At 57.0% G+C, this 26,781-nt stretch overlaps 10 protein-coding genes across 10 annotated transcripts; 4 read left to right on the top strand and 6 right to left on the bottom strand.

Annotated features, from left to right (window-relative positions):
- Nucleotides 1-1,779: 1,779 nt before the first annotated feature.
- VDAG_08675 (uncharacterized protein) lies at nucleotides 1,780-2,881 on the bottom strand (the record flags this gene model as incomplete). The annotated part of the gene is made up of 2 exons (XM_009652984.1): nucleotides 1,780-2,718; nucleotides 2,768-2,881. The coding sequence occupies 2 exons, from the start codon at nucleotides 2,879-2,881 to the stop codon at nucleotides 1,780-1,782; spliced, it is 1,053 nt and encodes a 350-aa protein (XP_009651279.1).
- Nucleotides 2,882-4,030: 1,149 nt separating this feature from the next.
- Nucleotides 4,031-7,359, top strand: VDAG_08674 (isoleucyl-tRNA synthetase; the record flags this gene model as incomplete). Its single annotated transcript, XM_009652983.1, has 3 exons — nucleotides 4,031-4,432; nucleotides 4,493-5,849; nucleotides 5,900-7,359. 3 exons carry the CDS (start codon nucleotides 4,031-4,033, stop codon nucleotides 7,357-7,359), a joined length of 3,219 nt encoding a protein of 1,072 aa, XP_009651278.1.
- An 853-nt stretch (nucleotides 7,360-8,212) lies between these two features.
- On the top strand, nucleotides 8,213-9,614 carry VDAG_08673 (uncharacterized protein; the record flags this gene model as incomplete). The annotated part of the gene is made up of 2 exons (XM_009652982.1): nucleotides 8,213-8,817; nucleotides 8,912-9,614. 2 exons carry the CDS (start codon nucleotides 8,213-8,215, stop codon nucleotides 9,612-9,614), a joined length of 1,308 nt encoding a protein of 435 aa, XP_009651277.1.
- A 591-nt stretch (nucleotides 9,615-10,205) lies between these two features.
- Nucleotides 10,206-11,018, top strand: VDAG_08672 (uncharacterized protein; the record flags this gene model as incomplete). Its single annotated transcript, XM_009652981.1, has 2 exons — nucleotides 10,206-10,541; nucleotides 10,629-11,018. 2 exons carry the CDS (start codon nucleotides 10,206-10,208, stop codon nucleotides 11,016-11,018), a joined length of 726 nt encoding a protein of 241 aa, XP_009651276.1.
- A 544-nt stretch (nucleotides 11,019-11,562) lies between these two features.
- On the bottom strand, nucleotides 11,563-12,128 carry VDAG_08671 (DUF636 domain-containing protein; the record flags this gene model as incomplete). Its single annotated transcript, XM_009652980.1, has 3 exons — nucleotides 11,563-11,643; nucleotides 11,723-11,931; nucleotides 12,008-12,128. The coding sequence occupies 3 exons, from the start codon at nucleotides 12,126-12,128 to the stop codon at nucleotides 11,563-11,565; spliced, it is 411 nt and encodes a 136-aa protein (XP_009651275.1).
- Nucleotides 12,129-12,986: 858 nt separating this feature from the next.
- VDAG_08670 (uncharacterized protein) lies at nucleotides 12,987-14,931 on the bottom strand (the record flags this gene model as incomplete). Its single annotated transcript, XM_009652979.1, has 2 exons — nucleotides 12,987-14,192; nucleotides 14,323-14,931. The coding sequence occupies 2 exons, from the start codon at nucleotides 14,929-14,931 to the stop codon at nucleotides 12,987-12,989; spliced, it is 1,815 nt and encodes a 604-aa protein (XP_009651274.1).
- Nucleotides 14,932-15,661: 730 nt separating this feature from the next.
- VDAG_08669 (multiprotein-bridging factor 1) lies at nucleotides 15,662-16,334 on the top strand (the record flags this gene model as incomplete). The annotated part of the gene is made up of 2 exons (XM_009652978.1): nucleotides 15,662-15,814; nucleotides 16,032-16,334. The coding sequence occupies 2 exons, from the start codon at nucleotides 15,662-15,664 to the stop codon at nucleotides 16,332-16,334; spliced, it is 456 nt and encodes a 151-aa protein (XP_009651273.1).
- Nucleotides 16,335-16,828: 494 nt separating this feature from the next.
- VDAG_08668 (uncharacterized protein) lies at nucleotides 16,829-18,412 on the bottom strand (the record flags this gene model as incomplete). Its single annotated transcript, XM_009652977.1, has 1 exon — nucleotides 16,829-18,412. One exon carries the CDS (start codon nucleotides 18,410-18,412, stop codon nucleotides 16,829-16,831), a length of 1,584 nt encoding a protein of 527 aa, XP_009651272.1.
- A 2,476-nt stretch (nucleotides 18,413-20,888) lies between these two features.
- Nucleotides 20,889-21,053, bottom strand: VDAG_08667 (uncharacterized protein). Its single transcript, XM_009652976.1, has one exon. It carries the CDS (start codon nucleotides 21,045-21,047, stop codon nucleotides 20,952-20,954), a length of 96 nt encoding a protein of 31 aa, XP_009651271.1. The 5' UTR covers nucleotides 21,048-21,053; the 3' UTR covers nucleotides 20,889-20,951.
- A 3,470-nt stretch (nucleotides 21,054-24,523) lies between these two features.
- On the bottom strand, nucleotides 24,524-26,383 carry VDAG_08666 (rRNA methyltransferase; the record flags this gene model as incomplete). Its single annotated transcript, XM_009652975.1, has 1 exon — nucleotides 24,524-26,383. The coding sequence occupies one exon, from the start codon at nucleotides 26,381-26,383 to the stop codon at nucleotides 24,524-24,526; it is 1,860 nt and encodes a 619-aa protein (XP_009651270.1).
- Between the last annotated feature and the right edge of the window lie 398 nt (nucleotides 26,384-26,781).

Below are 26,781 nucleotides of genomic sequence, written 5' to 3'. Positions count from 1 at the left end.
CCTCTGTTCCGATCCTGCCTGGCACTCGACAAGTTGATACTGGGGATCCACACACGCGACTTCTCACCGTGTCCATGTCGCGAACGCGGTCCAGGCTCACCGAATGGGTGGCCCAGCCTGTGCCAGCCTGATCTGGATCTGGATTTCTAATCCTTCCTTCCTATTGTTGGCGCATGATACGGCTGAAGGGCTCTTCACAGGGTGCGCTGCGGATCACCACCAGCCTTGACCGTTCCTACAGTGCGACTCCTCGACTTTCCCCCCCTTCTTCACCCCCGCCCGTCTGCCAGTACCTTGGTGGATCGTGCAGATGGGAACGCCATCGACACCCTCTCTGTGAGTGGCCGTCTCACAGATTGCGTCAGAGCACGATCCTTCCCACCGTCGGCGCCAGCCTCCGTTGCGCCTCTTGGGATGATACGATTTCGATGCTCAATCTGGCTCTCCATTACAAGTTACGGTATTGCTGCCCTCCGTCGTGAGAGTGTTTCGAACCGCACGATCACTTATGGGTAGGTATTCAACCTCCAGAAATGCTGACAGTGGGCAAAGAGGCACTGGACACTGGACAAGCTGGCGCTAGGCTGGCATTGGATGAAGCGCTGGTGACGTCAGATGGCGCTCGAACTGTCGAGGCTGTCTGTCTCGGTTCGCGCTCAGAACGGAGAGTCAACCTCGGTGGAATGCTGACCCAAGGGGTAGGAAGCCATGTCTGTCAAGCAGAGCATGATGCTGACGAAAGAAGAAAAAAACCACAGTGTAAACCCCGATTTTGATGGCCCTCGAGCAAATGCTCCAAGCGCTCACACACACGACACGTCGATGCATGAGGTGGAACTGCGCCGCACTTCAACAGAGTCGTCTTTATCGTGAGATGCGGCCATGACGTAATCCTTCCTTCACCACCTCCTTCTCTTGGCCCATCACCAGCAGTCTGGGCCGTTCTGGATGCTCAGCTATCGACCGAGTGCAGGATGCCGCACGACACGCGTCCGATAAGGAACTCTTGGGAGGATACAGTGTGTGCACATGCTCCCCTCTTGCATACCTTCCTACTATACTATCGATCGCATCACTGGCCCAATACCGCATCACTGGTCCAACGACCGCACATCGCATGCCTTGCGCAGTAGACTGGCGATACTGTGATATTGTCCAATTCGATCAAGCGCCATCACGAATCTAACGAGAGCAAAGAACGTTGCTGCGATCCAAGCCCATCTGTGCTGTTTGCAGTGTGATCGAGCTCGAGGGCGTGAGATCTCGATGACCATCTCGAGGCTAACACGTGAAACAATCGCGTGTGCTATGGGCATGTGTATGTAGATGGTGTGCCTGGGTCGTTGAGTCGCGGCCCCGGAGCCGATCTCCCCTCCCCTCAATACATCTCGGGCCGCTTGCACCTTCATCTCGATGTCGCCAAGTGATCATTCCCCAGACCCAACCCACGACCACGGGTGTCTACGTCATAAGACCGCTGTGCAATTTGAGCCTCATGACTGCAGTTGCCTTAATCCCAACATCACTGCATGAACTGTGTTCAGCTATGCCTCCCAGTACACGTTGATACCCCAAACCAGGAAAGGGGGTTTCTTGTTTGTGGGATTCATCGCATTGGTTGACGCTGAGGCGATCCTGCTCAACCAAATAGTCAAGGTGTCACAATAAGGCGTTTTCATCGGTGTATCAATACTGTCACGAGGCTGATGTGAGAAACGTCGTAGGACAGTAACCCGTATTACGGCGAAGCTTTTCTAAGTTGTACAATAATCAATACATTCAGAGTTTCGCACCAGCGTGGCCCTCTGCCTTCACCTTCTTGACCTTGAACCCATGACGAGGCGCATGCACTCTGGTCTTCGCGCCCTGCTGGCCCTCCACCGTGAAGACGACCTTGGTCCTGTCAAGGGCCACCAGCGTGCCGGCGTCCTTGTGCGTCGACCCCGTGTCGGTAGGCCACACCACGACGCGGTCTCCCGCCTTCAGCCCCTCGCGGACCGCCACCGGATCGCTCGCATCAACGCCGCCGGCGTCCGTCGTCGGCGCGGCCGCGATCCGTTTCGCCGCCTCCTCGCCAGAGACTTTGGGCGTCTTGGGCCCGCGCTTCTTCGCCGCCGCGACAGCGGCCTGGAAGCGCGCGATCCACGCGTGAACACGGGGGTAGCGCACCTCGCCGAAGCGCTCGGGCGCCAGCGCGCCGGGCAGCTCGTAGAGCCAGTGGAACGGCCAGACGGCCTCAATGTCCGCCAGCGTCGGGCCGGCGCCGGGGCCGAGGACCCACACCCGGCCGTCGGCGAGGAGGATGTGCTCCAGGAAGTCGAGGGCGCGGGCGATCTCGGCCTCGGCGGCGGGACGGCCGGCGGCCATGCTCTCGCGGACGCGCTGCTCGCTCGGCGGGTTGGCGCTGGGGCCGGAGAACTGGGCGCGGTCGCGGAACCAGGCGCTGGAGAGGATGTCGGTAGGGAGCAGGCTGGCGGCGGTGGAGAACAGGCTCGTCTCGGTCGTGAAGGTGGAGAGGAGCCGCTCGAGGGCGCGGAGCTCTGGCGCCGAGTCGGGCGTGGTGCCAAGGCGGGGCAGTTCGGGGAACAGAGCCTCGAGCTCAGTGAGCATGAGACGGGTGTCGAGGAGGACGTCACCGTCTATGGCGAGGAGCGGGATGCGGCGGTAGAATATGCCGAGGGAGGCAACGTCCGGGCGTGGTAAGATGGGCGGTTGGACCTGCGAGAGTGTGAGCAAGAGAGTGATATATCCTTGGCCGTTTTCTTACGCATTGTAAGTACGGGATGCCGCGCAGAGTGAGATACCAGATGACGCGGCGCGCGTAGGGCGAATAGGAGTAGTGATATAGAATCAGCTCCTTTCCGCTATCGGAAGACGCCATGGTTTTTAAGAGTATAAGAGATCGAACAGCCTCGTTCGATGCCGTTGCGAGCCAGAAAGGGGTCGGTTTCAGCAAGAGAAATGTCTCTTCGTACGGAGCTGCCAGCTTGAAATGTTCATATCGTGGGTTTATCAACTTGCGTTGAGCCGAGGCACCGCTCGAGCCTGGGGGAGCGCGGGGTAGTGTCGGGGCTGGCAAGCCAATCAAGGCTTGGCTCAAACCAAAAAGAGGACTTCAGTCCGTTGCTGGACGCTCTTTCAATCCCGGGATCGTGATTTCTGCGAAGAATGCTGCAGCCTTGCTTGAATGGTGTGTTTTCAGGGCTAACTAACACGCGCTTGATGGGTCGTTCCAAGGGGTACTGTACTGTATGTATCTGACTGATCAAGACATGCTCGTGATACGGCCGATTGCCCTTTGATGTGCGACGGCAGCATCAGCTTGCCTCGAACGTACATTCGAATGCATGCAGGGTCATCAAATATGTCATAATCACACACGAATGGAATAGCAAAGCGGTCACTGTGGAAGAGACCATGTTGAAGCTGGGGAGACGTAACTGAAAATACTTCCCTCAATCAACATAATCAAAGCCAATGTGCTCGATGACTTGCCGGGAAATGGCATCATGGCGAAGAATGAATCAGATCCAGTACCACACATAGCAGGCCAAGTTCGATGCAATTCAGCAGTTGACAGCTCAGACGAATTCCCATTTTCCTCATCACAGCAACGCCAACCCCTGAAAGAAGGGCGAACATGTCACGTGCCCTGGTTCCTGAACAAGGTACGTACCCTGCCCCTAACAGAACGACGGGCAATAGGCGGGGGCGGGGCAGGTCCAGCAATCCCCGATAGAGGGGCAGCTGGCGACTTGGAGGAGGGGAAAAAAACACTAGGTTTGAGTCACGTAGCACATCACCACTCCTTGATTTTCGCCCAGTTGAACCCCGGAGATCGCACCTACCGTACGGCATAGGTAGTCTGGGAGCACTGCGTCCAAAATGAGCATCAGCTTCCCCAAGACCGAGGAAGAGGTCATCCGCTTCTGGCGGGAGGTCGATGCCTTCCAGACCCAACTGCGCCTGACAGAGGGCAACAAGAAGTTTACCTTCTATGATGGTCCCCCATTTGGTAAGTTGCCTCGATATGCCCGAACACCGCTGCAAAGGCTCGTTTCTGACTTCAATCTCGTCCAGCTACCGGTATGATGACCCGACCCTGGCCTCCCGGCCTCGACAACAGTCTAACAGTGCAGGTCTCCCCCACTATGGGCATCTGCTCACCTCGACCATCAAGGACATTATCCCGCGATACTGGTCCATGAAGGGATACCATGTCACCCGGCGCTTTGGTTGGGACACGCACGGCTTGCCCATCGAATATGAGATTGACAAGAAGCACGGCATCTCGGCCAGGGACGCTGTCGCGCAGATGGGTGTCGCCGCTTACAACGCCGAGTGCAAGGCCATTGTCATGAGGTACGCTGCCGAGTGGAGGCAGATCATTGAGCGTCTGGGTCGCTGGATCGACTTTGACAACGACTACAAGGTAGGCAGAACTGGTCTGGTACGGGTTTCTCGGATGTAAAACTGACCCATTACGCAACAGTCGATGGACGTCACTTTCATGGAGTCTTGTTGGTGGGTTTTCAAGCAACTCTTCGACAAGGACCAAGTGTACCGCGCATACCAGATCATGCCCTACTCTACCGCCCTCGGCACCCCCCTCAGCCAGATGGAAGCGAAGCAGAACGAGAAGACGACACAGGACCCTGCCATCCTGGTTGCCTTCCCCGTCGTCGGACAGACCGGCTCCCTCGTCATCTACACCACGACGCCTTGGACACTCCCGTCCAACATCCTCATCGCTGTTCACCGCGACTTTGAGTATCTCGAGATACTTGACGAGAAGTCCGGAAAGCAGTACTTCATGATGGAGAGCGGACTTGCTGCTCTCTACGGCAAGGAGCTCAAGAAGGCCAAATACAAGGTCCTCCGCAAGCTGCAGGGCAAGGATCTCATCGGCTGGAAGTACGAGCCGCTATTCCCCTACTTTGCCGAATCCTACAAGGAGTGTTTCGAGGTCATCGGCGCAGATTACGTCGAGGCTGGCGAGGGTACGGGTATCGTTCACCAGGCTCCTGCCTTTGGTCAAGAGGATTACGATGCTGCTGTTGCCTCGGGCTTCATTGGCGAGAAGAGGCTGCCGCCTTGCCCCGTCGACGAGAAGGGCCAGTTCACCGCCGAGGTGCCTGACTATGTTGGACAGCACGTCAAGACCGCTGACAAGGCCATTCTGAAGGATCTGCGATCAACCGGACGTCTTCTGGTCGAGTCTCAGACGTCCCACGTTGACAAGTTCTGCTGGCGCTCAGATACGCAACTCATTCGAAGGGCCGTCTCTTCTTGGTTCATTCGCGTCACGAACTCCATTCCTGAGATGCTCGAGAACCTGGAGAAGACGACGTGGGTTCCCTCCTTCGTCAAGGAGAAGCGTTTCGCCAACTGGATCGCCAATGCTCACGACTGGAACGTCTCGAGGAACCGTTACTGGGGCACCCCCATTCCGCTGTGGGTCAGCGAGGACTTTGAGGAGGTTGTCTGCGTGGGCAGCATCGCCGAGCTGAAGGAACTCAGCGGGTATACTGGCGAGCTCAACGACCTGCACCGTGACAAGGTTGACCACATTGAGATTCCCTCCAAGAAGGGCAAGGGTATGCTCAAGCGTGTGGACGAGGTCTTCGACTGTTGGTTCGAGTCCGGAAGCATGCCCTATGCCTCCACTCACTATCCTTTCGAGAACGCCGACAACTTCCAGGGCAGCCTTTTCCCTGCCGACTTCATCGCCGAAGGTCTTGACCAGACCCGTGGCTGGTTCTACACGTTGACCGTTCTCGGCAACAAGCTGTTCGGTGTATCGCCCTTCCGCAACTGCATCACCAACGGCCTCGTGCTTGCTTCCACCGGTAAGTTGATATAGAGAATTCGTCACGTCGTGAACTAACAAGTTTGGCAGGCGTCAAGATGTCAAAGAGTCTGAAGAACTACCCTGACCCGAGCAACGTCATCAACGAGTACGGTTCTGACGCGCTCCGCCTGTACCTCATCAACTCTCCCGTTGTCAGGGCTGAGCCTCTTCGCTTCAAGGAGTCTGGCGTCAAGGAAGTGGTTTCCAAGGTCCTCCTCCCTCTGTGGAACAGCTACCGCTTCTTCTGCGAGCAGGCCCTCCTGTACAAGAAGAACAACGGTGAAGATTTCGCTGCTGATCCTACATTCACTGAAGGCAAGGGCCTCGAGAACGTCATGGACCGATGGATCCTGGCCGACTGCCAGAGCATGTTGCAGTTCATCGACCAAGAGATGGCCGCGTACCGTTTGTACACGGTCGTGCCGCGCCTGTTGTCTGTCCTCGACAACTTGACCAACTGGTACATTCGCTTCAACCGCAAGCGACTCAAGGGTGTCGCCGGTCTGGGCCTTGACGACACCAAGGCCGCCCTCAACACTCTTCTCCAGGTCCTTCTGACCCTTGTTCGAGCCCTCGCACCATTCACTCCTTTCATCACTGAGCACATCTACAGCCTGCTCAAGCCCTTCCTGGGCGAGGTGCTGAAGGACTTTACCGATTCCCGCAGTGTGCACTTCCTGCCGTTCCCCACGGTCCAGGAGGCACTGTTTGATACCGAGATCGAGAGGAAGGTTTCCTCCATGCAGAAGGTCATCAACCTGGGCAGGACAGCAAGAGAGCGACGCACGCTGAGTCTCAAGACACCCCTGCGCTCCATCGTTGTTGTGTCTGATGAGCAGCACCTCAAGGACGTCGAGTCTCTGCAGTCGTACGTCATGGGCGAGCTCAACGTCCAGGAGGTTGTCCTGAGCAATGACGAGGCAAAGTACGGCATCATTCTGGAGGCCAAGGTCGACTGGCCCACTCTGGGCAAGAAGCTCAAGAAGGATGTTCAGATTGTGCGCAAGGCGCTGCCCAAACTCTCGCAGGAGCAGCTGAGGCAATACCTCACCGACAAGACCATCAACATTGATGGCATTCAGCTAGAGGAGAACGACCTGGAGATTGTGCGCGTCCTGGCTAACAAGGATGGCGCCAAGGCGGCGGGAGAGCTTCCTCAGCTGGAACCTGCCTTCTCCAACGATGTCATCATCCTCCTCGATACCGATGTTTCGGCGCAGGATTTGGTGTACGAGGGCCTGGCCCGCGAGGTCATTAACCGTGTGCAGAGGATGCGCAAGAAGGCAGGCCTTGTTCCTACGGACGAGGTGCACATGCAGTACGGCGTCGTGGCCAACCCCGAGAGCACCGACGTTGACGCTGTGCTGGAGTCCAAGGAGGAGCTCTTCGTGAATGCGCTGCGCGGCAAGCTCGAGCCTCTCGAGGGCGCCTCGGGTGAGTCTGTCATCCTCGAGGAGGAGCAGGCCATCGGTGAGCTGAGGCTGATGCTGAGGCTGGCTCGCATCTAACGAAGGATTGGAATATGAGGAGTGAGGAATTGAAAAGGCGTTGCATTGTAGCTAGAAATGTTTTATCATGAGTTCGTAGAGTCAACATGATCTCGATGGTTGTCTGTCAGGGTGTGCATGGGCTGCTGTCCTCTGGTGCGACCTCAACTCGGAACTACAAGGGTGATTCTGCTGCTGGCCTGTTCTGGTGCACACGGAGGCCACAAAGTGAACAATAGCTCGGAATTTACTGATGACCAAAGTGCTTGCTCGTTCGACTCTCCCAGATCCAGCCAGCACCTGGATCAGGAAGTTTATTGATCATCACTGATAAGATAAGAGGAACTGACGTCCCACATTGTTCCATACCCCTGTCCCGAGGCTTTGTACCCAACCTTTGGTGCTTGCCATGACGTCGATCGCATTGTTGCGCCTATGGAGCATCGCAGGTCGTCTGACTGAGGCAATCCGTAGATTTCGCGACATTTTTCTTTCGGACGTGGCTTATTAAACGATCGAATTGACGCGCACAGGTGCCTGGTGTTTGTGGTCGGCAAATCGAATTTCAATGGTCTTAGCGACATGGATCTGGCCGCCGTGAAGGCTCGGGCCCAGTTCCCAGCCACCCGGACTGGCATCTCTTGTCGCCATCAACAAACATAGGCCTAACATTTTCACCCGCTACGAAACCCAACTTTGCACTTCTGCCACCAGGACCTTCGTGCAATAATCAGCTGCAAAAGCCATTTTCTGTGTTTTGCTCGACTTCATCCAACGAAACAAGCCTGTCGCTGACTAACGTAAGCCGCCAGAAGCCTGACGCCGCCAGGCAAGCCAGGCCAGAACGAGCGCCTTCTGGGCACCAATCCCAACCATGCGCCACTCAACGCTGCTAGGGCTACCGACATATCTGCTCCTCCTCGTCACATCACAGGCTCAGAGCCAGCAGGCTCGTCAACCCATTGCGATCCGAAAACTCCCTCTCGCCGCATCAGAGAAGCTCTTGCCTGAACACTTTGCCTTCGCAGACAGCCCAGCTATCGATACAGACAAGGCACCGCTCTTTCTCAGTCCACGAGAAGCGGTACTCGCCGAGCGACTGCAGCTTTCAGTGGACGAAGAGCAGCGCATCGCCCTCAACGCAAGCGACGCCTCGAGCAGACCATACCGACCAGCTTTCAAGTCGCATGAAGAGGAGGGCAGGCGCGATGGGTGGGACTTGTTGCGGAGAGCAGCCGAGGTGCTCAACGTCCTCGAAGGGAGACAGACCTGCCCTGGGGGTATGGAAGACTGCAGTAACGTTGGCGCACCCAACAAGTGCTGCATGAACGGCGAGGTGTGCGTCGAGGTGGACAATGCCGCCGTAGGAAACGTCGCTTGCTGCCCGGAAGGGGCTGAGTGCGGCGGACCCATCGGCGCATGCCCGGATGGCTCCCCGACGTGTTCAACAGAGCTAGGAGGAGGATGCTGTATCCCTGGGTTCGTCTGTCAAGGTGTAGGATGTGAGTCTTCGCCCCCCAGTGCCGTACTTAGAGAGCCCGTGATGCTGACTATTGTCGCAAGGCGTTCCAAGCCCCCCACCAGTGATTACAAGCACAACCCAAAGGCCGACAACGATCACATCAACATCAACAACCGTGGTAGAAGGGGACGAGCCTACGACGATTGTTGTCACAGTGGTCATTACCGCAACGCCTGAAGCCGAGACGATTACGAGAACGAGCACCAGCATCTTGACACCCACGCCTTCAACTACGACCGTCAATACCGTAGTCATTCCCCCTTACCGACCGACGTCTGCAGAGTCCCAAACCACGGAGTCAACCACGTTGGAGACGGCACCTGCCGAGACGCCCGAGGATTACTGCCCAACTGGGTTCTACGCCTGCCTTGCCCGTGAGGGAGGAGGCTGCTGCCGCACCGGTCGCGACTGCGCAACAGTCGACTGCCCTACGACGCCCCTTACGACCATCACAACGGACGGCGCAACCATTGTCGTGCCGGTCACAGACGCGAGGGACGCCGCTGACGCGCAGGCCACTGAGACCTGCGCCAGCGGATGGTTCCTGTGCGGTGACGAGGGAGGTCCTGTTGCCGGCTGTTGCCCGAGCGGGTTCGAGTGCGGGACGGCGAGCTGCACTTCTGCATCTGCCTCTCAGACGGGCGAGGTTCAGAAGGTGTTTCCGGAGGCCGAGGGTGGGGCAAGGGATCACGGGGTGCGCTTGATGAGTGTGATTGCCCTGGCTAGCATGGTGGCTCTGGTAGTGCTTGTTTGATGTGGCAGGAGCTTAGATTTATGATACCAATAATGATGATCGTTTGGAGGTTCTTGCTCTCATTACCACCTATGATGCGTATTTTGAGCATGGTATCTGCCGTCCAGCTGTTGTCGGGATGCTGTTGCTCTCACTTCTAGTCCGGGAATAGACATCACAGGAAGGAAACTCCGTGAACACCCCAAATCCACAGACTTTCCTGCCGCCACTTCACACTCAAGAAAGACGACAGTCAGGAAGTCACGCAAAGTGAACAGCCAAACTGTTGTTTGTTCCTCCTCTTCACTGCCGCCGCTGACTGCCTTCTGCATTTCTAGTTTGGACGCACGTAAGGAAAGCATGACCGCTAGCTGGCAATCCGCTGCTGTGTCCGGTCTTCATATCTAGTCGTCTTCCTCTGGTCTAACTCTTCCTCTGTTCTCCTCTCCCACAACATCATCTTCCACCGTCTTCAACATACATCACAAGCTCACATCATTCTCAGCCCAAGCCATCACTAGCACATACCCATTTTTGGACTCATTGCATGATCTTTCCCCCCTTCGCCGTCCAAGGTTTCTCTGCAACAAACTTCTGAAACCCGTCACCACAATGATTCCCCGGCTTTCTTCTTTCAGCCTCGCTGTCGTGGCTCTCCCATACATCATCCTAGCTGCGTCTAAAAATACTGGCCCATCGTCCGAAGACAGTCGTCTCACAGCTGCTCAGATTTGCGATCCTGCCGTGGCCGAACCCCAGAGTTACGATGATATGCTGCCATGTGCCAAGGCAAAGCACATCGAGGAGTTCCTCTGCCGTCCGAACGGCACCAACCCTACAGACCTCGAGGACCACGCCGAGTGCATGTGCAAGGGCGACTTCTTCGGCGAGAAGTTGGCTTGCGACACCTGCATGAGGGATAATGGTGGTATTGATATTCTAGAGCTGGTCCTCTACGACAATCTTCTCCACAGCGCCTACGATCAACTGTGTTTGGCTACGGCTGCCCCAACTGCCCCTTTCGCTTCTATCTAGTCACTGGCTCGCGACGCTGCGGTCATGCCCACGGCTGTTCCTAGCACCTTTCATGGATTCCGGGCCACGGAAGCAATCCCTACTTCGACGCTGTACATCGCCACCTCGGTCGAAGCACAAATTTCACATCAGTCTACTGATACCCCCAAGCCTACTCTCAGGATTGGTTCACATACACTCACAGCCCCCAAGCTGACCGATTTCAACGCGCCCCTCATGACCGCTCCTTGGCCGCCACCACTGCCCACCGCCACTGGGACAAACCAGACCAAATTCAGCGGTAGCATCGAAAGAGTTGGGGGCGACAATATGAGCCCGAACCATGCGGGGTTGATGCAAGTTAGCCTTGCATCATTGATCGTGGCTCTGATGGTTGGTATCATGCTGTAAGGGCAGTAACGGGGAGGGAGACAAGAGAAACGCGTGCTTCCTCGGGTTAGACAGGGAATGGCAATGAATGAAGAGGGAAATCGGGAAGAGGCAATGGATCACAAGGCGTAGTTCCTTTGTTGATAGACTTGGTGCTGCACGAAGAGAAGTTATCTTACTTGCCTGACCGGTGTGTTCGCGTGCTTTTCATACGTGGCAGACCAATTGAAGAGTGAACATGGGCCCAATGAAAAACATGGCAGCATATTCACATGTGCATGCTTACCTTGCGTGCACTCAGCAACCTGGGAAGGGATAGCTAATTAAGTGTGCGGTATGTGGTGCGTGGTGTGGTGCGGATGGGGGTCGAGGTGCTCCCCACAATAGCCATCCAGGTTCTTACGCTTCCTCGCCATTCAAGTATCCAACAGACCCCGTGGTTCTCAGCATAGGCAGTTTCTCGTTAAGCAACAATTCTATTCGGTTCATTTCGTTTTCATTTTGTCTTCATTATGCTTTTCTACAACCACCTCTCCCGCTCCTACTCCTTCCTTCCAGGTTACCCTTACTCGGGCATGTGCTTGAAGGGGTGAGCCAGAGTCTCCTGGCAGAAAGGAAGCTTGCCAACGGTCCAAATCTCGGTATCCTAAGTGGGACATGTCAGCCGGTCCAGTTCGAACTGGGGAGCCCATCGAGTGATGGTCAGGCGAGTGGAGCCAACGTACGGGCTTCAGGGTCTTCTTGATCTCGGCGTCAAGGGTGCCGCCCTTGAGGGCAATGATCTCGGGGGCCGCGTCGGGGTCGTGGGCGATGGGGCTGCCGCACTCGGAGCAGAAGATGCGGTGGACGTCCTTGCCGGAGGAGCCCTTGCCAGCCCAGGACTTGGTGGGGCCCTTGATGGTGAGCTTGTCCTTGGGGACGACGACGACGAGGGCTGGTTTGGCGAGATGGGTCAGTGGGACTCGACTACCTATGGAAAGGGGAGGGAGGAGGGATGCGGCGCTGCGTACAGTAGGTCGAGCCGGACTGGCGCTGGCAGTCGTCGCAGTGATCGTAGCCTGTGAGGAGGGGCTTGTCGACGTCGGCCGAGTAGGTGACGGCCTTGCAGAGGCAGTGTCCGGTAAGAGGCATGGTGGGCAGTTGTGTTTAATGGGACTTTGGCTAACGAGAAAATCTAGGGTTTACTGGATGAGTCTCGATCGATTGAAGAAGACCAGAAGCTCGAAAACGGTACGAAATTCCACATGGGCGGGGACGCTTCTTTAAAAGACGTCGCCAGCTCCAATGCTTGGTACGCTGGCCACTCAACGCCCACGACCCGAACGACTTTACCACCTATGACGACGATGGCGGGGTTGGTTACAGATACGGCGGGGGGCGGTTGCTGAGACCAACAGCTCAGCTCCAGATAGCTGCGAGAGCTGGTGCGGGCGGTGGAGGCCCGAGACCAAACCTCTACGTCAATTGGCGCTCAAGGACCCCCGTTCCCTCCTCCTTCTTGCAAAGAACAGGCTCCGACTATGCTCGGTATTTGTCACTGCCGTTGCTGCGGTGCGAGGGACCACTCGCGAATTGCTGCACGACACGAGGAGCGGGGGAATTGGAATGGTCTCGGAGGGGGGTTCCCACAGTGGTTGGGTATCGTCCCCGCAAAAGTCGGTAGCTTCGAGACGCCGTTGCCTTTGTTGAGGTTCAGGAGCTTCGGGAGCTGTTTGGAGGGGGGACCCGTGGGCTCCCCACCATCGTTTTTGTCTGGCAGTCATGCATCCCGGCGGGCCATCTTGCAGCTGCAAAAGGATTCCAAATACTCTGCCTCAAGGCGCAACTCCACCTGTCAGACCAGTGATGTACAGAGGCTGGGATGGGTGCTGACTATTTTGGCGGGTGAACTCACGCTAGTTGGTACATCCGAAGCTTTGTGTAAGAAAGATTACGGAACCTTGACACTCAATGACCAGGTATTCTGAACTTTGTTATCTACTTCTCTAGCTACGCCGTGATTCTGCCTGCGAGATAGCCACTTGTGTTTTTAGAAACTGCCCAGGCCGTACCGACGCGGAGAACCAGCTCTTGCAGCCAGAGCAGCTCCATTGAACCCAGGGCCAACCTCTCAGCGAGGAAGACCCTCAGCACAAGCGACCGGTAGAGTTTCCGCACATGCTTGTCTTCGTGTGCGAGGACAAAGCCGTCCATGCCTGAGATGCGGAACTGCCTCAGGTCATCCGTCCGCTGTGTGCCCGCCTTCTCAGATGGTGCGGCCACCGCACTTGATGTCAGTGGTCGCTCGATGCGTTCCGGCCGCTCTCGCAGCGCACGAATGGCTTTGAAATATACAAAGTCCAGTGGGCTGCTGATATTCAGCGGCGCCGCAGCCTTCTTCGACACGAAGAGACGGGGCAGCAGCTCTGGCCGTGACACCCATATCGTTTCGCTCTCGCGTAGCTCGCTGAAGACTGCCTCAAAGTCATGTGCGTAGTGAACGAACCGAGTATAGAACACCGGCGTCAGAACTCTGAATTCCATGTGGTCGTCGCTATCGGCGGCTTGCAGCTCTGTGTGCTTGCTGACCGCCCCCGAAGGGGAGGTTCCTTGGATGATGAGGGGCGCGTCTCCACTGCTCGAGGTGTACTTCACGGTCAAATTTGCACCTGACTGCTGTACGAGGTGGTGTAAATAATCCCGGAAGATGGGCTCCAGCTGCCGCTCCGTCGTGTCGGCGACACGGCCCATGCTGTCTTTGAGGGGCTCGGGGCGGAACCAGACATGGAGCTTGCGGCGGAAGAAAAGCCGACCTGCCTCCTTGACGATCCTTGGAAACGTCACAAAGCCCACCCACCACCAGCCGAGAAGGAACCTCAACTTCGTGGCCAAGCTCGCTGTTGTGGGGTCAACGGGATCTCCTTCTTGGAAGAGGCGGGCGACGATCTTGGGGTGATCCTTGGAAGACTTGAGAGTGATGGTGCCATCAAGACGGCCTGGTTTGTTGCTATTCGAGCTCAACATGTCGTGAACTTGCAGCGAGTACGATCCTTTCCTAGAATTGAACGGGGAGACGTGAAAGTCCTTCGGCCAGGACTTGAATAATTTGCTAGTATTGGCATTGGGTTCGTCGGCCACCCTTTCGTCCATGGGCAGGAAATACATTCTCCGTTCGCCAAAGGTGTTGTTGACCTCTAGGATCATGGCCGCTGGCGTCTTGTCTGTCGTGTAGAGATACCAAAATGAAACTGGGTTGAAGTTGTACCCCAGAAAGCTTGCCGCGGTGACGAGATAGGCATGAGGGTACGTGTTGGGATCAACGTCCTAGGTATGAAGATCAGCTCACATGTTGCTCGATCGCTCCCGCTGAGGTAAGATGTAGTGAGAGGTTCCGCACCTGTGACTTCAAGTAGTTGTGCAACTTGGTCTCAAGGGTCCCAGGCTCTCTCCCAAGGTGGTCTGCTTCGCTGACGTGAAACCAAGCCCGTGTCCCAAAGGTCTTCGCTCTCAGCCATGAAATGAGGCTACGGCCATCGGAAGAGTCCAATTCAGTCCCTGAAGAGACCATACCGCCGGCGGACCCGGTCCAGCCGACTGGAACACCGACAACAAGATAGGAGTATGAGAAGCCATGCTTGGCGGGGAAGGTTCTCCGGTGCGTCGTCTTGGCTGGGATGAGGAGGGGCTTCCCCAATCCCGGCCACGTCGTTTGCTTGGCAGGGGTCCTGTGTAACCAGCTTCCCAGAACCAGGAAAGCAAAGGAGACAACAGCCAATGGCTTGATGTATGGCCAGGCAACTGCCAAACCGGTGTCATGGTCGTTCAATAGTGAGGACCTTACAGCGACAAAGGTGTAGCGGATCAATGCCGCCTCCCGCCAAGTTGTGAAGACGAGTACGAGGGCGACGTCTAGCCACCCTCCCAGCAGGGCCTCATAGGCAATGCCGGCCAGCATCTTTAGGCCTGGTACCAGATGGGATTTTCGGGTGCGCTAATGTAAGGATGCGGTCATGGTGGTTGACAGGAGTGACAAGAGTGACAGGAGGATAAATGAGACGCATAGTGACAACAGCGGGTCCGAGGCCTGATCAAGACGTCATGACTTTGCCCATGTTCGTTGCATGCTTCATGCGAATTGCAAAGGATAGAGGGAGTTGCGGCTACGAACACTGCACGTAGAAACAATGAAACGACAAAATAGGCAGCATGACATTTGCAAATTGGTATAACAACCCTTCCTGGACATTCTTTACCATAAACATGCCTCAGCCCAGACCGGAAGACGGAGTGGCCCAGGTCAGATCATAGCTTACATAAGTCGTCAACCGGGGCTAAGCGGAGAAAGCTGATGGATCTGTGGCGCAAGCAGGACCTCATTCGAGGGTACCGCGCCACTCGCCCCTCACTCTCACTGGCCGATTGACTCAGCACGCCTGGCCCAGCTGGCCAAACCACAGCCCAAGACAGAGTTGGCGGCGGGCTTTATCCACCGCCGTCCATAGCCTTCTACGATATTTATACCCAGCGAGCCTCACCAAGACCCCAATTGCAACCTCCAACAAACCTTCACGATACCACCAAACGCCTCTACCCACGACACCAATCTTTGACCTCGACGACCAGAAGACTCTCGCTCTATTCTACCTCGCAAACACCCAATCTTGACATATTTTCAAACCGCCACCATGGATGACTGGAGCACCGAGACCAAGATTGGCAGCAGGACTCGCGGCGGCGGTGCGCCCCGCGAGAAGGTCGTCAAGGGATCCGCCGCTATGAACGCTGCGTTCCGCCAGGGCGGTGTCTCTACCGAGAAGAAGTACGCCTCAGCAAACACCGTACGTCTTCCCCCCTTCTGTTCGCGACGAAGCTCGTCGTTGTCCCCCCCGCCCTCTTCCATCGGCATCGTCATAACCGCCCGCCGCCTGGCCTCTCCCATCCCCCCCACCCTCGTCACCGACCCCACCTCTCACGTGTCCTCCGCTCCCACCACAAACCACCATCGACGCCCGCCATGTGCAACGCCAATGCCGATAACTGACCTTGTTCTCACAGTCCGGCCCCGCCGTCGAAGGCCAGCGCCTGACAAAGGTCGACCGCTCCGACGACATTATCAAGCCCAACACAATCGGCAAGGAAGTCGGCGACATCATCTCCCAGACCCGCCAGAAGATGGAGCCCAAGATGACCCAGAAGGACCTCGCCACCAAGTGCAACACGACACAAACCATTGTCGCCGAGTTTGAGCGCGGCACTGCCGCGCCTGACCAGAAGATCCTCGGCTCCATGGAGAGGGTCCTCAACGTTAAGCTCAGGGGCAGCGGCCTTGGCGAGCCCAAGTTTGGCAAGAAGAAATAAATGAAGAGTTTGCTTGCTTGCTTGCTTAGCCTGGAGGGTGCGGGTGCTCGGGACTGCGTTGCTGAAGACGACGAGAAAGTCGGCTTGAAATATGCGAAGGAGGAAGGAATACTAAAAAAGAAACATGAAGAAGCCGCAGGAGCAGCGAGGCTCAATCAGAATGGTTGCGTTCCGCAAGATGAAGGCCACGGTCCATAGAACTTCACAATAGACCGTTGGCTCACGAAGCTGACGAAACATTTTCTTTCCCCTCCCCTGCATAGCATTGGATGTGCTTGGTATTAATTGTTTGCTTCATTGAGTACGAGGGACAACTCCCTTTGCCCATCCTTGTGGGATTCCTATAGACAAAACTCCGCCGTCTGCCTTGGCCAGGGTTTCCAGACGCAACGCCATGCTAACTAAATAAGACGAAACTCAAACATCAACACCTTTTCTTTTTTCCAATTCTTCTTCAAACAACAGGGTATCCAGAAGAAAAATCGACAGCGTAATCAGCACAGCCTGCCCACCCTCGCAGAAATCTCAGCCTCGCATGGCTTGCACCTCGTCTGAACCACAACATGTTCCTTGCTCCCGATGGGCAATACCCGCAGCCACTCGGGCGCCACCTCGTTCGCGATCAGCTTCACGGTGCACACGCCCTCCTCAACGGGCATCGGCACCCTCAACGACTCCTTCAGCTTCTGCTGAAGCACACTCATGGGGAAAGACTTGACGGGTGCCTTGCCAGGGTTGGAAGAGTTGACCAACATGCCAATGATGGCAGACACGTCAGACACATGCTGCAAAGCCCGCTTTCTCGTAATCTCAGGCCCCGAAGGCGCGCCGAGCTGCGCGGCCGCGATTTCCTTCGCACGAAGTCGGTCGAGCAGGCTCATTTTGCTGCCGTCGGTGTTGGTCATGGGTTCCTTGGCGGCTTGCGCCTTGGCCTCCTTCTCCTGCTGCTTCACGACGAAGCCGTGCTTGAGCTCCGTCAATGCGCGCTGGCCCTTGGCTAGCAGGGGGTTCTGCTTCATGGCCGAGAGGTGGTGACGCATGGTGATGTCTGCCTTGGGGAGGTCGTTGAAAGAAAGGCTTTCAAAGGAGATGTCGAGATCGGACATCTCATCTGTCGCGCGCTCGGCACACAGGGCGTGTAGATTCTCCTCAAACTGCTTGCAGAGGCTGTCCTCGTCGATGCGGCCGGTTCCCCGCTCCGTGTCAATCTCGAGACAGAGCTTGCCGCGTCCGTAATCGGTGATGATGAATGGCGAAGCGGTCGCGTTGTGGGCGTCCTTCTTCAGGTCCTGAATGGCAACGCAGCGTTGAATGTCGTCAATGGTGACATTGCGCTTACCCCACGTGCGAGACACGTCTGGCGTGATGGCCTTGATGTCGATTGGCGTGTTGCTCTTCTGATGCGTGATCTGCAGGGTCACCGTCTTGAGAATAACCCGTTGCAGGGATAGCAATTCAGCGAGCTCGGCGGGCAGACGCGCCTGTTGGACACTGTCCTTCGCATTCTTTGATGGAGGCGCAGTAGTCTTGGGCTTTTTCGAGCCCTTGACTTTGCGAGCTGCAGCGCGTCCGTCATCCTTGGCATTCGAAATGAGAGTCGACTTGGGCGTCTTGCGAAGCGTGCTGGTGGACGTCGTGTTTGCGAAGCAGTTTGTGATTGTGGTCTGCGTCAACCGGTTCGTCTGACAGGCAGGCGCGGAAGGGAGATCGCCTTTGGGTCCATCAGATTTGATACGTTGACGTTTGGACGTTGTGGTAAGAGCGGGCACGATCGAAGTCTCGTCCTCGGCCGTTGCCTTTCTCTTCTTGCTGGGTGTCGACTTGAATTCACCGAGCCCTGAGGAAGGTCTGGATGCGGTAGTCTTGCTGTTCTCCTCGTCGCTGGAGTTGTGGATCGAGGTGACTGTGACGACGGGAGAAGGCTTGAAGTTGGGAAGGCACACGGCGAGCACCTTCTTGTCAAGCTTGTCGATGGCAAGGGCTTGACCCTTGGAAAGCCGAGTGTAGTTGGTGATCGAGTTTGATGCGGCAGGCTTCACGGCAGGCTTGACCGCACGGCGAGAAGCAACCCGGGCCATTGTGAAGGCGGTTGCTTGGTGACCTCTGGCGGTACGTGGAGGGGACGATGGGTGTGTATGGTGCTTGCAGCGTTAAGGGCAGCTACTGTGTATCAGGAAGGAAGCGTGCGAGCTGGTGATGAAAAGGCGCAATTGTTCAAAAGTCGAGAAGGAAATGAAGTTGTGAAGGCAAGTGCAGACCGCAGGGAGGAGGGGAGTCCAGTAGTAGCATGGAAGAAGTTATGCGAGCAGGCATGCTGGTAGTGGGGGCTCCTGGCCCTTGCACCTTCCTCAGCAACACGCGTTCCTGTTCGTGACATGCGCGCCTGGACGCGTTTTCAAGGCCTGGTTCCGCGTGAAGAACCTGGGGCGTCGCGTAAAGTGGTCGCGACTGGTCCGTGCACGTGTCACTACTGCTACTGGGGTCGAACGTCATCTGGTGGGCCTCTTAACCCGTCGTCTAGCGACCTGTCCGACCCACACGAGACGTTCTTGTAGATATCAGGTACGAAAGAAATCTTACATAACCATGGTCAGGCCAGAACAACTGTTTCTATGCCTTTGTCAAATTTGCCTGTGCATTTCGATGAAGCATCGTGCAGTTCGATCATCGGTGGCCATGGTCCGTGCGAAGGCTTGTCTTCAACTCTTGATCAGCAGCCTCTCTTTCGACCGGATCATCCTGTTTGGGAAGCAGCAAACGGTAGGAGTTTAAAGATCCATGACATCAATCCAGTCACGACCCAACAGGCACGATGCGGTGCTTACGAAACATATTGATCAGGCCGCTCTGTTCAGATTGAAGGAATCGCAGACCAGTTGGTGTAATAAGATCCACGAGATGCCGATGCTCCCGAAGACAAGAAAAAAAACCTAGAAAATGCGTCCTGCTGGGACTCAAAACTGTGCCTCTAATGATACCCAACCCTCGGAAAACCTTCGACAGTGACCAAGCGAGAAAGCCATGCGCGTATTTTTATGTAACCCCAGACCAGTGTTCGGGAGACTGAAGATTGCCCCTAAAAGGTCCATCCATTCTCCTTCCCTCAAATAGCAAAATCGAGCGCCGTAAACTCCCCTTGTCGGAATCGCAAGTTGCGTCGGTGGACATAGGCAACCAAACAAAGGAAAGATTGAATGAAGTATGCCGCCCCCCTCCTGTTCTTTCGATCGTCTTGCGGCTCCTAGGCTGCACATTCTGCCGACTTAGCGGCGTAGGGAGGCCGGCCAGTGGTCTTGCGCAAAAGAGACGGGACTCGGGGGAGGCGGGGCGGGGACGCTGTAGTCTTGCTCGCGGATGATGTGGACGGGCGTCGTCGGGCGGTGGGTGGAGCTGAGGGTAGCGCTGAGGCTGGTGTAGAGATCCTGACCCGTCATCAGGCGGAGGCTTGACCTTGGCGGGGTGATGGGCAGCGGTGACGCGATTTGAGCGGCAGGCATTTTGGACTTCGGCTGGAAAGGAATTGGAGGATGTTGCGAGGAAAGATGGAGACGAGAGACTTTGGAGTCCGTCTGTTTCCGGATCAATACCAGTTTTCTGGGAGCTGAAGATCGGCTCGTGATGTCGGAGAGCAAGTCTACGAGAGACGTATAAGGCAGTTGCTAGAGAGTGGACTGGACAGTCGAGAGTGTATACGGGTCTCAGGCAGCAATAGGAGAAGTTGTGGTGACAGAAGGCAGGTGGGTAGGCAGGCAGGTAGGTAGGCAGGCAGGTAGGTGTACGGTAGCAGTCTCCAAGGTCTGGGGGAAGTGAAGAGAGGACGAGACTGGGAAACCCGGGAGAGGCTGCTGGGGTAATTATTTAAAAGTCTTTGAGACAGACAAGTGTGCTGGAGTTGGGCCCCCGGGGCACGACATGAGATAGGCAGGGGGTCAGATGTCCGGGGTCCTGGCCGGCAACGAAAAAAGCAGCGGACGGTAGAAATCATGCTGGGGCCTGTCCGTCAGTCCATCTCTCTGTCTGATTTGGCCCTGTGCTGAAGTGCGTTCCAGAGACAGGCACGGACACTGACAGACTCAGAACCACCGACGTGGTGGCTCCCCAACCAACGAGGACCACCACCACCTACCCAGCTTCCTTGCCTTGGGTAAGGTACTGGCACCTGGCACTTTGGGCATTTCGTCCCCTGTACATGTTGCCCCCTATGTCGGCTGTTATCACCCCTCTGTCACCACCCGCATCTCACCATCCGGCCGGCCCTTTTGATGGGGCGATTGCCACGGGCGTGTTTCCCAAGGTTGGGGATAAGTCTCTAGTCTGGGGTTGGCGGCAGTGTCCCAGACATTGGATGGGGGTGGGCCGACAGGGGTCCGGGGGGATAGCAGCTCGCCAGCTTCCGGGCCAATAGCCGAGAATGGGCAAAGAAAATCGACAGGCAACTGGCAGAACACACGGGTAAGGTCGCAGTAGCTGCGAAGCCAGCAGTGGGGGATGAAAGCTGGAGAAGCGGTCAAGCGAGAGGGTGTGCGAGGGAGCATGTGTGTGGCACGCAGAGGCAAGCAATGGGAGCGTTGAGGACAGCGGCATTCTCACATCGACTCCTTACAGGTTACTACCTACCTACCTACAGTACCGTACCTTGGGCTGATAGGCAGAGAGTGTGTAAGAGCCTTGGGTAGGGAGACCGATGCTGACAGCCCTAATCAGAGGCGGCATGCCGGCGACCATACACGCAGCTGAGAGAGTGAATGGCAGCCAGCCACGGCGGGCTCGGGGCTGGCTGCCCGGCCACAAGAAGGAGGAGGAGGATGGATAGATGGATGGATGGACGGGTGGAAATGGCAAGGCGGAAGGGGGACACTATCGACTCGAGTGCCAGTCTGTGTGTAATGTGCAATGTTGTTCATGCCTTCGCTTCGGCCTCGTACCCCAGTGTCGGTCCGTATACGTGTTCGGGCTACTTCCACCCGATACCCTCCTCATCTTCTATGCCGGTGATCCCAGAGGAGGAAAACCAGGCGTCTGTCATTGGGGCACAATGCGTACCTAGTACCTAGGTAGGTAAGTTGGGTACTGCAAGAAAGGTTGTGGGGATGACGGGGATGGCGTGTCTCGGTGCTATGGCTAGCAGGGCTCTCCCTCCCAGTTTGTCTGCGATTCCCTGAGTTGGAGTCGATCCGGCAAGCCTCGTCGTCGTGACGGAAAGGAATGTTCCATCTGTCCATGACAGCTTGTCGCAAACAGGGCAATGCGCCCCGGAAGGCTCCCCGACTGGGGACGCTGTGGGGGTAGTTTTACATGTAAGTGTTGGGCCAATGGCCCCAATCTTGTTCCCCAGGTGCCTAGGTACCTACCTACCTACCTACGTAGGTACCTTGATACCTACAGCATCCGACCGAGGTACCTGTAAGGTACATGTACTGCACCGTTCTATCCCTGGGGCGGTCCGGGGTGGCGTGTCCATGGGTGAGATTGGGACATTGGGGAAGGAATGCAGATGAGCCTCAACGGCTTCGTCGGTCTCTCGCTCTCTGTCTCTTCCCACTCTCTTGTTCTTTCTCGCTCGCGCTCTCTGAGTTTCCCTTTTTGTCGTTGATTTTCTGGTGAGCTCTTCGTGTCAGAGATCCAGCGACTGGCGTGCGTGTTGCTGAGTCAATAGCCTTGTTGACCTTGCGAACCCCGGACACCAGGGAACGAGCATCACCCACTGGATACCTTCCATCGGGCTGTACGTTTCCCTGTCCGGATCTGCCTCTCTTCCCATTGACTTGGCGTGGCCCAGCCTGGCCTCTCTCCCACTGTACTGGGTAGGAAAACGAACAGACATGAAAGGGCACAGTTGGGCCTCGGTATGGATGGATCAGTTGGGCAGTCAAGGTCCCAGACTTGGTCCAACACATGAATCGGTTGTGGACCAGGCCCCCGGCCCGTTTGTTCTTTCTTTCTGCTGGACCGAAATTGATGGACGCGATGGTCTCTTTTTGGCGCTCATGTCGAGGGAAACAAGCAATCTTATCCAGCCTCGGCGGACGCCCATTCCCGTCGGGACAGGAAGCCGGGTCAGGTCGATGAGTTGAAGGGGTAAGAAGGGGGGAACGACCTGACCGAGAGAAGATGGACGCCTGACTTCCCCCCATGCCGAAAATTGGGAAGGGGCCCGGGTACCTGGCCGCCTGAACGAGGATGATCGCCGTCTCTCGATTCGTGCAGGGGGGACGGACAGCCTCGAAAACATGGCGCCGCTTGCCCTTCCACAGGGAGGGCAAGCAGGCCGAACGGGGGATCATCCTCAATGGCGTGCCGCACTGATTCTGGCGAGCGAAAAAAAAAAAGCACAGCACTGTCTGAGAGATTCGGCACCTCGCATCACCTCAGGCAAGCCGCCGCCCTTCGGACCTCCCCAGACGGACAGCGAGCTTATTTGCAGATTCCTCTCTCTCTCTCTCTCTGGAATCGTGGGAGAAAAGGGGGCCAGAGGATGGCCAAGCAACCCCAAATGACGAGAAGCTTCGTGTGGAGAGCAGGCGGAACAAGACCATGACCATGACCGGGATCAGTTACAGGGGAAGAAGCCAAGCGTGCGGCCAGTCCCGACCACGCGTTCCCAGTGGAGATGCTTTTCCATTTTAGTGACGCTTGTACCTGAGCTCTTCCTCTACCTACCCGCCTAGGTATGGCCCTTGAGACGCGTTCCTCCGTGGCTCCGCGTCCCCCCCTTGCTACAGGTGCCCTGCCTCGTCTGGGGTTCTTATTCCTCCCCTTTTTCCAGAACGTCCAACGCATCGTCGCCATCGTGCATCAATGCAGCGGGACCAGGGGAGACGGCAAAGGCCAGCAGACAGACAGGCAGGCAGACGGGACTACCAACTCGAGCAAGCATCGCTAGTAAGCATCAGACGAGCCAGCCTCGGCCCCTTCTTCTATCGGCTCGAAACAGCGGCATATGTCAGCCAACCAGGATTGACCTGGTTCCCTTCTTGTGTGAGTAAGTATATCTGTTTGGTTATATGGGTGTGTTTTGTGTGAAGGCACCGTCGGTCAAACGCCTGTCGACCACATGGCTTGCTGCAGCCTGGCGAGCAGCTTTAGAGAGCCCCCACAATCGCCATCAAACATGGCAAGGTACCGTGTACTACCCAGGTCATCCCCAGATAAATAGCTGTGAGCTGGCAATCATCCCTTCCCCGCGACCTCCGCGTCCGCCTCCTCCCTCCTTCGCTAACAACAGCATCAAACAACAAACGCTAGACACTGTCCACGCTCCATCCGGACCTCCCGCTTGTTTCGCCTGATCACTGACAGTCCCCTTTCGCCGCTCCCGCCCCTACTCCTCCCTGTGGAAGGGCCAAGGGGCGAAAAATAGATGTAGCGCCATATGGGATGAAAAAAGGCACAAATACAACCAATGCTGGAGATCTGACTCACCGCAACAATCATTATGCGCCACCCCTGCCCCTCGTCCTGCCACGTTGCCCTTCTCCCGTCTCATCGTGCGTCTGTGGCTTACTCTTGGCCCCCTTGCTCCCCAACATCGCACGGCCCGGCAAGTGAAGGAAGGCCTGTTTTGGCATCGTTTTCATCAACTCGAAGCTCTTCAGTTGTGATGCCAAAGCGGTCGGGTCAGTGCCCGCTTCATCTTTAAGTCTTGTAACGAGAGAGGCAGCATACCTTGCGGTGACGATACAGAATGCCAGTGACCTTGTTCGCTGCCAGACTGTAATCTGGAGCCTCTGGGGTGGCACCTGGTTCAAGGAGGGCAGACAATTCGGAGCCTCTGGAGTGGTACCTGAATTCAAGGAGTGCAGATAAGATCGCGGGTCTGGTTTGGCGGGCTGAGGCGAGTGGCTCTCAGCAGGTTCTCTCGATAGCGTGCCCAGGGTTGCACCGTACACTTGCTTCCTCGCCGCGTGGCGTGTCGTTCAGGTCAAGGGCTGGCTGGCTGATGTCCGTGTGTGCTCTCTCGACTGACTGGCCATCTCATACATCACACCTCACAAAGTACAGCTCGTACAGGAAATGAACGGGGCTTTGAAAGTGGCTTTCGATACTGTTACAAACGTTGGAGTACAGTGACACTTTGCTCATGACAATCCTCGCCACCATATGCCGCCATGATGTTGAAGAAAAGAAAAAGACAGAAGCTTCTGACAGGTAAGAGTACATTGTATACACCAGGCCCCAGGGCAAGGGTCTCAGAAAAGAGACTCCCCGCCGCGCGCCCTCTTCTCGTCCAGCTTGAGCTTCTGCTGGAAGCTCCTCGGCACAGCCCGCGCACCTTTTGTGAAGGCGTCACAGAGCAGCGCCGCCGCCACGCTGACGTTCAGGCTGTCGACGGAGCTGCGTCCCGCCGGCTGCCGCTGGATGGTCACCTGGCGGCTCGCCCTCGACATGATCTTCCGCGAGAGGCCCTCGCCCTCGTTGCCGAGGACCAGGATGCACGGCTTCTCCCGCAGGGGATCCTCCTCGGCGAGCTCGTCGGCCGTCACCTGCTGCCTGGCGCTGTTGCTGCTGCCCGACGCCGGTGCGACGGCCACGTACGACTCCCAGCCAGCCTTCTGCGACCCCTCGAGGAACGCGACGGGGTCGGCGACGGAGAAGATGGCCAGCTCCTCGGCGGCACCGGCCGCCGCCTTGACGACTGTCGGCGTGATGGGCGACGACGTCTGCTTGGTGATGACGACGGCTGCGGCGCCGAGGAACCGCGCCGTCCGCAGCATGGCGCCGAGGTTGCCCGGGTCCATGACCTCGTGCAGCAGGAGCACGAAGGGCTTGTGCCCGGCCCGGGAGTTCCAGGCCTGGAAGGGCTCGGTGCCGTTGATCTCTGCATCTTCCTTCATCTGGTGCGCAATCTCGACCGTGTAGCCGTCCTCCGTGACGGGGCCCAGACTGACAAGCGGGAGCTGCGGCAGAGGCGAGACCTCAAGGACGAGGCCGTTGTGCGGCCGGCCCTTGCTCATATTGTCCATGATGTGCTGCTCCGACTCGGGCACGACGGTGATGCGGACGCCGTGCTTCTGGGCGAGCGTGCGAACGGGATCGTTGGCGTCCCTCCTGTTGCTGCCGGCGTATACATAGAGGTGGTACAGCTTGCGCCGCGCCTCCTTCAGCGCCGCGGTGACGGGCCATCGGCCAAAGAGGAACTGTGAGGCGGCCGTCGACTGCGGCAGGGTCGCCGCAAAGTTGTTTGTCCGTCCCTTGAACGCCGGCCGGTGCGAAAAGGCGCCCTCGTCTTCCTCGCGCAGTTCGTCCCTGGCGCGCTGCTTTGTTACGTCCGAGTGCCCAAAGCTGCGGCCGGCAGCTGGGGATCGCCGCTCGCGCGGCGTGTAATCAGAGGTCGAGCGCATGCGCCTGAAGGCACTGTCGTCCCGTCGAGGTCCCTCTGACCTGGCCGCGTCTCTGGCCGGCCAAGGCTGTGGATTCCGCGGTCGCCGGTCGCCCGAGGCGCCCCTGCGGGCTTGTTGCCTGTCGTCGGTCGAGCTGGACATGCGATTCCAAGGATCCTCCTCGCGTCGCACATCTTTCCTCTCGGACGTGCCGGCCGCCGTGCTAGGCCCGGTCCGTTTCGCGTCGACCAGTTTGGAGATCTTGTCCTGGAAATCGCCCTTGTTGAGCTGATACACCAGGCTTTTCTTGCCAAACGAGTACTCGGGGTTGTTGAAGCGTTTGCTGCGCGTCTTGCGACCGCCCTCTGTGTCCATCTCCTCCCTCTCCCTCATCTTTTGCAACGCCTTCTTGGGCTTGTAGTGTGTGCGGCCACCGCCCAGGCTGCTGGCGGCCTTGTCGACTTTGCGGTTGAGGCCACCTCCATCTCGAGGGCGAGACAGTCGACGCGCTGCCGGCAAGTCGGAAGATCGGGGACCAGAAGAGCGGCCGCGGCCTGAGGAGCCAGGTTCACGACGGCCAAATCGCTCGGTGCGAAGGCCGCGCCATACGGCGGAGAAGGAGGACTGTTGGCGGATGGTGGTATTGGGGAGAGACCAATGACAGCGAAGCGCAGGCCTGGCGCCTTGTGTGGACGAAGCAACCGTGCTCCATCTTGATAGAAGACTCATTGCATGTTGTGATGGCGAGGATTGCAAAGTCAAAGGGGTAAGGGAAAGGCGGGTGTGTACAGTTCTGAACCCAGGTCCTCTCGAAAGCTCATGTAGATGGCACTGACGGTTCGTACTTTTTCTGCCGTCTGGCCCCTTGCCCCTCCCCTGTCGAGGATCCCAGGCGGTCAGTCCGAGGCATGCTTTCTTATTGGTGTGCCTTGTGGACCCTGTCTGTACCTTCCGTGGTATCTTGGGTACCTAGCAAGCCCAGGTGGGTGGGCAGGTACCTTCCAAGGGGAAAGTGGGACAAGTGGAAGCTTAATGGATTGTCCAGCATAACGCGTGCCAGTAACGGCAACGAACGGCAACCGCGTCTTCCTGGTCCTGCCGTGGCCGTTGTAGACGTAGCCTTTTTA

Source organism: Verticillium dahliae, genomic scaffold (genome assembly GCF_000150675.1).
Source record: "Verticillium dahliae VdLs.17 supercont1.21 genomic scaffold, whole genome shotgun sequence".
NCBI classification, from domain to species: Eukaryota; Fungi; Ascomycota; class Sordariomycetes; order Glomerellales; family Plectosphaerellaceae; genus Verticillium; species Verticillium dahliae.
The sequence above is the reverse complement of the archived record's forward strand: the minus strand, read 5'-3'. Positions and strand labels throughout refer to the sequence as shown.